The following is a 10,953-nucleotide window of genomic DNA, read 5'->3' as shown; positions in this document are numbered from 1 at the left end:
GCGGAGAGGACCCATGCCCACGACCCCACCCGGACATGGACAGGACACGGAAGCGTCCGCACTGGGGCCAGTGGGTGCTAAGCCCCCACCCACTGACAGCGCCGGGACAGGTTACCAGGGTGGGGGACTCGAGGGCTGGGCTGTGGGTCCCTCCGGGGACATTTCCTGTCCTCTAAAGACAGACCTGGGCAGCCCCCACACTGCCTGCAGCAGCCCTGCCCTCAGGGCCCTCTCTGACGTTTGGCTCACTCAGAGGGTGAACCGGGGACCCTTATGGTGTTAAGTCAGGGGCCGCAAGGCCAGCGCGGAGGGGCTGGTCAGCCCATGGTGGGGGGACAGCTGGTGGGACAACCGAGGGGGAGCCACAGGCCTGCGTGCGGGAGGGGCGCTGCCCGGCCCTGCAGAGAGAAGCCAGAACTCTGGGTGTGAACTGCCCCGAGTTGAAAATGTTGGCAGATCACTCGGATTTTTGGAAAACACTGCCATCTGAGTGGCAGCTTGAGCCAGTGGACACCAGCAGGTGGCCTTGGCCTGAGGAGCTGGCTCACTAGCACCAGCTGCACCTGAGGAGAGCCGGGCAGCCTCGTCCTCCCCTTTCTCCTCCCCCTCCCTGCTCCTGGGCCCCGGTCCCCCTCTACCCCTCCTCCACCTCTCCTCTCCCCTCCCCTTGAAGCAGCCCCCTCTCCCTCACAGACTTGTCTTTCTGGAATCATCTCCTCCTCCAGGAAAGCAGGTGCAGCCTTCAGAGCTCAGCGACACTCCAACATCCCCTGCAGGGCCAGGTGGCCGAGCCTCCATCACAGACCCCAGGGCCCGTCAGATTGTGGGGGAGCGGGGCAGTGACCTACAGACGCTGACCGGAAGCACGTGTCTGGAACGATGAAGGGGAGGGAATATGGAGAACGAGGAAGAACTCACTGGCCCCGCTGGGCTCCCAGGCGCCCGACGTCCGTGGACACTCTCCCCCTTGTGCTAACCCGGGGCCCAAAGCCCAGCCCTCTGGGGACCCTGAGACACCGTCCCATCACTGGGGCTGCTGCCTCCGGGGGGGCGCGTTTCTCGCTCCTTCTTCCATCGGGACCGCGCGCCACCTGCAGTGGAGGGACTCGAATGTGCAGGCGAGCCCAGTGAAGGGCGCAGCGGTGCACGGAGCACGGATAAGCGGGAGGCTCCCTGGAGGGCTGGCGGGGGGATTACCCAGGAGGCGCAGGGGTTGGCTGCCTCCGTGTCCCCAGCGGCACTGGGGAAGCGGCCTCCTGCCCCCACGAGCTTCTTCCTCTTGAAGGCCTTCTCAGGCTCAGCCAAGGTGGAAATACCTTCCAGAAGCTTCCCGCCGCCCTCGGCCTTCCTCAGGACCATGGCATCCACCCGGCAGCCTGCCTCCTCCGCCTGCACGTGGGTTCCCGAAGCCTCCTTGGCCATGTCGGAGGAGCCCTTGGGAAGGGCATCATCTTTTTGGTCTTTCTGGTCGCTCAAGCCCAGTGACTCTGTTGCAGGAGCAACTTTCAACGTCTCCTCCCGGTTTTGGAGTCTGACGCGCTCCTCTCGGCCACCATGGCCAGAACGCAGGGTTCTCCATACCCCCTCGGTGTCCTGGTTGTTGCGTTCCTGGACCCGCCTTGGATGCATCGCTGCCCTTGGGCATCTCATCAGATCCGTCCCTCATGGCCAAGAGAGCCACCATGTCGGGGTGCAGCCCCCGGCCTCTGTGTCAATCTCACCAAATCTGGGGGCCCTTCCTCCATCTCCTCCTTCTTGGCTCTGTCCGTCACTGTCACCAGGGCCAAGAGCTCCAGGGGACCCTCTGCCTTGTCCCTGTTGCCCTGGAGGGCCCACTGCTTCTTAACTTCTTGTTGCTTTTGGCTGTCTGAACATCGGGTACAGCACATTGTCATTGTCATCTGCGCCCGAGTCCTCCTCCTCCACCTCTGCCGTCTTGATGGCCCGGCTCTCGATGGAAGAGTCCTTGGAATTGCTCTTTGCAGAGGTAAATGCCTGCCCTGCTCCGCCGCTCTTCTTGCCCTTCGGGGTCAACCTCTTGCCTCTGGCTCTGTTTCTGCGGCCCCGATGGCCCCTCCCAGCCTTGCCGGCTGCACCAGGAGGGAGCCAGCTTTCCAGGCCACCTGCTCCGACCCCGGGGCCTCAGTCGCCGAAGTACGAGGAATGGACGTGTCCCCAGTGTCCCCAGCCACTGTGGCCTGAGCGGGCCTTGCGTCCAGCAGCAGGCGTTCCATCTGTCTCAGGATTCTCATGTCCTCTGCAGTCCTTGCACAGAACCTTCCAGACACCGGCCTGGCCCGGGATCTCCCTGGGGATGGCGGCGCGATTAACGTCCTCCACGGGCTCCACCAGGGCGGCCTCGGCCTCCTCGTTCCTCACGGCCCGCGTGTTCCGCAGCCTGCACGCGCCCAGGGCCAGGAAGGCCGGCTGCAGGACAGCCTCACTGGCAGCCTGCCCCCTTGGGATGCCGGTGACCAGCGGGGCCCTGTGCACGTCCCCATCCAGCCCCCGGCACCAGGCCCACAAAAGGTTCACGGCCACAGGGCCGCCGGTCGCGGGGCAGGAGGGGGACAGAGGCGGACCTGGGCTGCAGTGCGTGGTGCCAATCCCCCGCTGGAGCAGCGCCCAGGGCTCAGAGTTCAGGTGAAGGTGGCGAGGCCAGGACTCGGGGCTCCACACTCCCGCTGCTTCCAGCTGGCTCATGCAGCGGCCCTTCCCCAGGCCCCATTCCCAGGGCTGTCGGGGATCCCGCAGGGGGGCGTACGTGTCAGGTCCAGGATGCCACCGGCCTGGCTCTGAGGCCATCGGGATGGAGCTCTCTAGGAGCAGTGGCTCCCTCCCCAGAGCTGCTGGGGATCCCCTGGGTGACAAGTCACTGCTCCCCCTCCCTCTGGGGCCAAATGAGAGCGCCCCCCTCCCCTTCATCCTTGGGGTCTCTCTGTGCCAACATCAGAGTAGGCGGCAGCTTTGGCTCCTGGGCACGGGCATCCCTCCCCCCTCATTGGCTACCTCTGTTTCCATGGCAACCATTTTTAGGCTGTTGCCAGGGGCTCAGCATTTGTTTTAATGCAAATGGGAATGCGCACCTGTGGGTTCCCGGGCTCTCTCCTGACTCAGGGAGGAGGCAGGCCTCCTGCAGCACTAGGTCTCGCTCATTTGCAGGGGCCCAGGCCGCACTCCAGGAGGGACCAGGGGTTACTCCAGGTCCAGGGAGAGTCTAACCTTTAGGGCCAGGGAAGGGGGTCTGGAGTGAAGCTGAGGCTGGGCGGGGGTGCAAGCGGCAGGTCCATGTCCGGGCAGGGCTGAGGGGACTAGGCGGCCGGGTGAGATGGAGGCAGAGTGGGGATGGTGCAGTGGGCCAGGCCTGGTGCAGGGACACGACCCCTATGTGGGTCCCATAGACCTTTGGGTGGCCGCTGCTAGCGGGACCGTGGTGGCACTGAGTGGGCAGGTCTGCCCACGGGAGGGGCTTCGGGCTTCCAGAGGAGCCCCTGGGACACGGCAAAGATCATACCATAGTGACCCCCAGGAGGCCACTTTAATGACATCTCAGTAACTGCCCCCTGGACACCCAGCGCTGCCACAGTATGTTCCAGGGCTGCACCTCATGACGCCTCTGGAGCTGGCCCCTTTGTGCCCCAGGCCTGCCCCTCCCCTCCTCTCCTCTCCCCTCCCCCTTGTGATCTGGGCGCACTGTGATGGTGACTCGGCTCCGGGATGAGCCCCAGGTGATGACCTTTGTTCATCCCCTCCTTCTGTCTGGGCGAAATATCAGAGAAAATCAGCGGTTTCCTCCTCCGCACCCACCTGGAGACTGAGCTGCTGGTCTGCGCAAGCGCGGGTCTGCCCTGCCAACGCGGCGACTGAGAACTCGCCTGCCAATCGGTTGGCTCTGGGGCCGGTGAGACCAGCTTTACTGGTGCCCTGTTGGCAAGAGACTCGGGGCCCCAGGAGTGAGGCAAGAAGCCTCAGGAACCTATGGCAAGTGATGAGAAATCAAGGAGACCCTTTCCCTGCCCCCCGACGCCCTGCCCCAGCCCTTGGAGCCAGAGGTACTGTCTGGCAGAGCGCTGAGAAGCCAGAGGTACCGCCTGGCAGGCACCCTTCCCTTGGGGTGAGGGCTTGGAGAATGCTTTGGCGGGTAGATTACACAGGGCCCTTTGGATTCCACTTGCAGAAACCCCAGTTATCCTGGTATGAGCAGCAAAAGGAATTCATTGGCTCACGTTAATAGAAAGTTCAGGTATGGCTTGGCTTCAGGCATGGCTGGTTCCAGGACCCCTTCATTCATCTATTCAGTTAAGGACCCAGGGCTGACTCCCATTGGATCATCTGAGTCATGTGCCTGCTTGTGCACCAATCACAGTGACTGCAGAGGAAATGAGTGCTCTGATTGGCCAGGCTCGGGGGATGGGGGGGTTAGCGATTCTCACCGGAACCACCTGGAATGAGGTGGGGGAGGGGGTTCCCCAAAGAGAGAGGGAGGTGAATCACTCAGAAAAGGGGGGGACACTGGGCTGGAAAGCAGGTTCTGTCCCCAGGGGATGAAGGGCAGTAGTGAGACACTGCACTCGGATCCGGGAGGGACTCCCTTCTCGGCTGCTCAGCATCCCTGGATCCCTGGGGTGGGGGGGAGAATTCACCCAGTGTGACGCCCACTTGCTTAGCGTCATTCCTTCGTTGGGTGTTTCGCTAGCGTCTGTGGTGGGCCCGGCCTATGCAGTCTCTGGGGACACAGTGAGGCCTGAGGCGGCCCCACCTCCTGGACCCGCAGCCTCAGTGACCGGAAGTGGGTGCTGGGAGGGAAGGGCCCGGGGTCCCCGGGGAGGGGGGTTGGAAGGGCTGGAGATGATTCTGGATCAGGGTGGGCTTCCCGAAGGACGTGACGTCGATCTGCATCAGGAGGGAGGAGGTGGCCCTCTCTGGGGTAGGGAAAGGGAAGAGGCACTTTTGAGGCAGTTCCTGTGCAAAGACCCCGTGGCTGGATGCATGACCAGATATCTGAAGCGCTGAGGGTCATAGGGGGTGGCTGGGGGGGCGGGGGAAGTGGCAGGGCCAGGCCCACCGGGACTTGTGGGTTGGTGACACAAGGGTGTGACCAAGGAGGTGAAGGCTGTGGGGTCGCCAAGGCCAGAGATGGAAGCTTCTCTGCAGTTTAGGCACTGTGTGACACTGGGAAAGTTAAACAACCTCTCTGAGCCTCATTTTCCTCTTATACAAGCTGCCCGCAGAGTTGCTGCGTTGAGTCCGGCACGTGGAGGTTGTCGCGCAGGTCCTGGGGCGCGGCGGGGCTTTAAGGAGCGGGTTTTCACGTTAAACATCCTCCTTATTGTCATAATTTGTCGTGGGCGGAGCAGGCTGAGGGCCGCATAGGGATTTGCTGGGTCAGGGCGCCCTCTGGTGGGCACCGGGAGCCACAGCCCAGGGAAGAAAGATTGGAGCCGAGGTTTAAATTTTAAAGAGAGCCTTCCTTCCTTCCTCTCTCCCTATCCCCCGCCCCCGCCTTTCTTTCCTTTCTTCCTTCCACACACATCTTCCCAGGACCTGCTCCCGCCCCGCTGGGGACCCAGCGATGACCAAGACAGCCCAGGCCCTGCGCTCCTGGGGTTCATAGCCCCCGGGGTGGGTGGGATGCAAGAACCCCTCCTGAGTAGCGCTTAACTCGGGAGCCAGTTGCTTTGGGCTGGAGAGACGCCTGGGAGGCGGGCAGACCACCGCGTGCAGTGCCTGGAGGGCCGCGGTGAGGAGCCCGTGCTTTCTCCGAGGGCACTGGGGAGCCACAGACAGGCTTAGAGTAGGGGAGAGGCGGGGTCAAGTTTGCGATGTCTTATGGAGGACGAATAGGAAGGGCGAGAGTGGGGCTGGATGGGGAAGGCCGGCGTGGGGCAGGCTTCGGGGAGAGCAGGAGAGAGGCGCCAGGGCGCACCTCCTCGTTTGAAGGGGCGAGGCCCCCTCCCGCCCCTCAAGGTTCGTCCCCAGTCTTGCAGTCTGATGGGGGCTCCCGGTCACACACCTCCAGGCCCCCAGCCCCGTGTCCACATGCAGAGGTCCCCGTGGCGGCGGCGCCCCTTCGGCCCGGGGGTGGGGTCGGGGGCGGTGTCCGAGCTCCCTGCCCCTCAGGGCGGGTTCAGGTTGGCCCTGGTGGGGCCGGAGGGAGAATCTGGCGACCACAAGGGGGGGCTTTGCCCCTCCATGGTCAGAATGACCTCCTGGGTCCCCCAGGGAGGTGAGAGTGGGTGAGGAGTGGGGGGCGCTGGGTCCCTGGGCGCGTGTCTGGGGGTCTACCTGTGCGGTCGGTGGTTTTGTTCCGGTGCCTGGAGATGCGGATGTGGGCGTTTCTCTGTGGGCCGGAGGGGGGTGTAGTGTGTGTGCTTTGTGAGGGTCTGTGTGGGTGGAGGGGGGGCGAGTCTCCGGGTGGGTGTGAACCTGTGTGTGTGCGCATGTGTCAGTGATAGAGTGACTCCGTGTGTGTCAATGTCAGTCTCTGTGTGTGAGCACGTGTGTGTGTGATGGGAGTCTCTGTGTGGATAAATGTGTGTGTGTGCGAGTGTCTTGCGCGCGTGTGGGTTTCTGTGTCGTCTGTGTGTGTGTGTCCGGGTGTGTGATTGTGACACGGGCTGACACGAGCCTGAAGCCACACCTTGAACCTCCATCACCAGCCCCCGCAGTCCCGGAGGTGAAACAGATCTGATCCCCGCGGAGCCCGGCTCGGCTCCCCCCCCCCCCAACTCCCTGCCCCTCCCGGGGATGCATCAGGAACGGCGGGGAGGGAGGAGGGGGGATCCCGGCGGCGCCCGAGGACCGAGGAGGGAGCGTGGGCCCCACGGGCTGCGGCCCCCGCGGTCCCCACCAGGGGGCGCTCCGGGGACGGCTGGTTAGAGCCGCGCGGTCGGTCGACGGCGCTTCCCGAGCTCGCAGGTGCGCCGGGTGCAGCCGGATTCAGCTCCGAAGTCGGGAGTGGGGGACACAACAGTGACAGCAAGAGCGACTATAACTATTATTTATACATCTCTTCTTACTTACCACACGTGCAAACATTGTTTTAACGCAAGTTTAGGCGCTCTTCTTGTGAACATTTTACAGACGGGGAAACTGAGTCAGGGTCACACAGCGCTGGAATCGGACCCCAGGCGGTCCAGCGTGACTCGAATCACGTCCATGTGACCCCAGAGTCTGTGACTGGCCCCCCTCTTTGCTGTCTCCCCAAAGTCTGGGCAAGAGGAAAGCCAGATGTGGAGGAGCGCGGGCCAGGCTGAGCTGGGGCAGATCAGGAGGGGTCTGAGGCGCCTGGATGGGCACAGTGCACCGTTCTGGGGCCCGCAGTGGTCTGTCCACAACGTCCCCTCGCCGCAATCACGGTCTGGGGGTGGGGGCGGGTCTGGAAGCGACGGCCGCTGATTAATAACCTGAGTCAGACCGCAGCGCTGCGGGGCTCGCTGGGCGCTGGGCCCCCTCTAAGCGCGAGCGCGCCACAGCCTCGCCCACCGTCCCGAAGACGCCGAGAGAACACGATCCCCATTTTCAGGTGCGTAAATGGAGACACAGCGAGGTCAGTAACCAGCCCGAAGTCTTAAGGGGCAGCGAAGGGGGGGGGGGCGTTGGGGAGAGGGTAGCAGTGCGCCCAGGCAGCCGCACTCCAAACACCCCTCTCCCCACCGCACCGTGTCTGCATCTCTTGTCAACACCTTCCCCCCAGCCATCTCCCCTAGGGGACCGAAAATGTCCCCAACCAGAGAGCTAGGCAGGCTCCCTCCCCTCTATGTTTGCATTCTGTCGTTTTTTCTTTTTTGATGGGGCGGCTGGCCGGGTTCAGATAAATGCTGATTTGGAGTCAAAACCCCGGTTTTCTGAGGCGACCGCCTTGAAAAATCCTGCTGAGTGTGACCCACAATCCCAGAGGCATCCACGGGCTGAATCTGCGGACTGGGCCCTGCAGGCACCATTTAGGTCCTCCTTGCTTTAAAAATAGTGGTCATTCTTGCTGCCATCTCTGAGTCACCAAAGTGTCCACCCACCTCTGAGCCCTCAGCGGATGCTCACGCTGCGGTCCGGAGGGCGGAGATGGTCCTGTCCACACTGGTGCGGGGACAGACTCAGACTCCGGGTCTCTTCTCTGCTAGTCGCCGCCAGAGGGTGCACTGTGCGAACAGTCTCCAAAATGCCACGATCCGTTCTTCCCCTCCCTGCGTGCGCCTGTGCTGCTCCCATCAGGAGGTGGTCTATTTTCCCTCTGCTGCAATCTGGGTTGGCCTTATGACTTGGTTTGACCGATAGAATTCGGCGCAAATGGCGTTGTGCAGGTTCCAGGTGTAGCCCTTAAGAGACAGGCAGCTTCCTCTTCTTTCCTTTTAGAAGCCAGTTCCCATCGAACTGAGAGGTTCCCACAAGAAGTCCTACTCCCCTGATACCGCCATGAAGTGAGGAAGCCCAAGCCAGCCACGTGGCCAGGCTGTGTGAGGAAAGAGATGCGAGGCAGTCCCCAGCCATTGGAACCATCTCATGTGAGGTGCCAGCCATAAGTGCAGGAATTACGGAAATTAAGAAAAGCAAGCTTAACTAAATTGGAGTCAGGAAGGCCTGTAGGAGGAGCTCTTGCCCCCATCACACATGGTCACTTACACCAAACGGGAAGAGACGCACTTGCATCTTGGACAGGAAGTAAAACTACTTTGCTACTGAAGGAAGATTTCTCTCCCCACCTGCAACAGCTCAGCCAATGAGAAACGCCACAGCTCAGCCAATGAGAAACGCCACAGCTCAGCCAATGAGAAACGCCACAGCTCAGCCAATGAGAAAAGCCGCAGCCCAGCCAATGAGAAACATCACAGCTCAGCCAATGAGAAACGCCACAGCCCAGCCAATGAGAAACACCACAGCCCAGCCAATGAGAAACACTGCAGCTCAGCCAATGAGAAGCTGTTGCTGCCCTGAAATGCTACTTTCCCCCAATGGACTTACATTTAAAACAGCCCCGCCTGTCCCCCCATTTTTTTCTACAAAGGCAGCTCCCCTCTTTTGTTTTCTGGATTTGCCTATGGTTCCCATAGAATGCACACCCTGCATTGCGATTCTTTTGGCTGTTCCCAAATAAACTCATTTTGAGATAAAATAGGCAAATTTGCTTTTTAATTTGACAGAACTATCTGGACATTTCTTGTCCAGTGGAGGCCTATGAAGCAGCAGAGCCATCCGGCTCAACCCATCCCTGGCTGCAGAATCAACAGGAATAATACACTATCATTGTTTTAAGCCACAAAGTTTTGGGGGCAAAACTTCCATGAGGGCAGGAATTTTTGTCTGTTTTGTCCCTATGCCCCAAGTACTAGAACAGGGCGTGGCACGCAGTAAGTGTTCAGTAAACATTTGTTGCTCAGCCCAGTCTCTTCTCCTTACTATTTAGTACAGGACACATGGGTCCAGCCCCCTTCCTTTGGGAACCCCATCTCATTTTTCTTTCTCCTGAAAGCCCCAGCACATCGTTGTATAGCCTAGTTGTAAGTCATACTGGTTCTTCTATGTGGGACGCCGCCTCAGCGTGGCTTGATGAGCCGTCTGTAGGTCTGTGCCCAGGATCCGAACTGGTGAACCTCAGGTGGCTGAAGAGGAGTGCACAAACTTAACCACTCCACCACCGGCTGGCCCCCCACATCTCATCTTTTAAAACAGTTTTACTTTGCATTTCCCCCAACACTCTGTTATGAAAACTTTCAAACGTAGAGCAAAATGGAAAGCTTTTACAGTGAATACCCATATGTCCACCTTCTTGATTCTGCCATTCACATTTTATTATATTTGCTTTGTCACATGTCTAGCTCACATATCCATCCCTCCATCAAGCCATGTTATTTTTTAAGCATTTCAAAGTACATCGCAGACACCTACCTACTTCCCTCATTGGCTGAGCTGCAGCATTTCTCATTGGCTGAGCTGCGGTGTTTCTCATTGGCTGAGCTGTTGCTGGGTGGGGAGAGAAATCTTCCTTCAGTAGTAAAGTAGTTTCACTTCCAGTCCAAGATGCAAGCTTTGCATCTTCCAGTTTGGTGTAACTGACCATGTGTGATAGGGCGTGAGAGCTCCTCCTACAGGCCTTCCTGACTCCAATTTAGTTAGGGTTTCTTTGATTAATTTCCACACCTTGTTAAAACCAAATGCCTATCAAGATACAGAACTTACCGTCTTCCTGGAAAGTTCCCTCGTGTTCCTTTCCAGCCAATCCCCAACCCCCGAGGCAAGTGCTGCCCAGGTTTTTTCCACCATATAGTTTTGCCTGTCCTAGGACCTTGTGTCAATGGAACTGTAAAGATGTCCTCTTTTGTCTCATGTTTCTTTCACTCATGCAGCTGATCTCGAAGTCAAACCAGAGTCTTTTTTCCAAGGAAAGGGTTTTCTTGGCTTCAGCCATCTCTTGATTATTTCCTTCCTTCAAAGGCCAGTATCTTGAGGTCCACTTATGGAAATGATTTTAAAAACTGAAGACATTTTTACGTGGCCCCCTGGGATTCCCTGGTCTTTGGAGGGGACGGGCAAGGCTTCCCCTTCCTTGTCCTAAAACACGCCATGCCTGGCCCCGGGAGACGTGGGTCTCGAGCTGCTTCCTCCTATGACAGGGCTCTTACACCTTGGGACCTTGATGCTGTCCCTCCTGAGCCCCCGGCCTTCAGACAGATCAGAGCTGTCACCCCTCCCACAGCATCTTGTATGTTTCCTCCTTGGCGCATGTCACAACTTAATTACTGAATGCTTCCTTCACTTTTTAAAGAAAATTTAAAAAATTAGTAAGTAAGAAAATTACAAAGCAACGAATGGTTGTTGGAACAAGTAAAGCAATAAAGGCTACATAGAGAAAAAATCCATATTCTCTTCATCCAGGTCTCTTTCCCTCTCCCTACCTGGGAACACGGTGGTGATGGTTTGGAGTGTATCCTTCTATACTTTTTTCTAAGATTTGCAAAT

At 59.1% G+C, this 10,953-nt stretch overlaps 1 protein-coding gene across 1 annotated transcript; it reads right to left on the bottom strand.

Annotated features, from left to right (window-relative positions):
* Positions 1–972: 972 nt before the first annotated feature.
* On the bottom strand, positions 973–2,805 carry PNMA8B (PNMA family member 8B). Its single transcript, XM_044760280.2, is given in 7 exon segments — positions 973–1,526; positions 1,529–1,561; positions 1,564–1,703; positions 1,705–1,865; positions 1,867–2,099; positions 2,102–2,262; positions 2,264–2,805. Coding segments are annotated over 7 exon segments (1,824 nt in total).
* Positions 2,806–10,953: the final 8,148 nt, after the last annotated feature.

Source organism: Equus asinus, chromosome 26 (assembly GCF_041296235.1).
Source record: "Equus asinus isolate D_3611 breed Donkey chromosome 26, EquAss-T2T_v2, whole genome shotgun sequence".
In the NCBI taxonomy this organism is placed as follows: domain Eukaryota; kingdom Metazoa; phylum Chordata; class Mammalia; order Perissodactyla; family Equidae; genus Equus; species Equus asinus.
The sequence above is the reverse complement of the archived record's forward strand: the minus strand, read 5'-3'. Positions and strand labels throughout refer to the sequence as shown.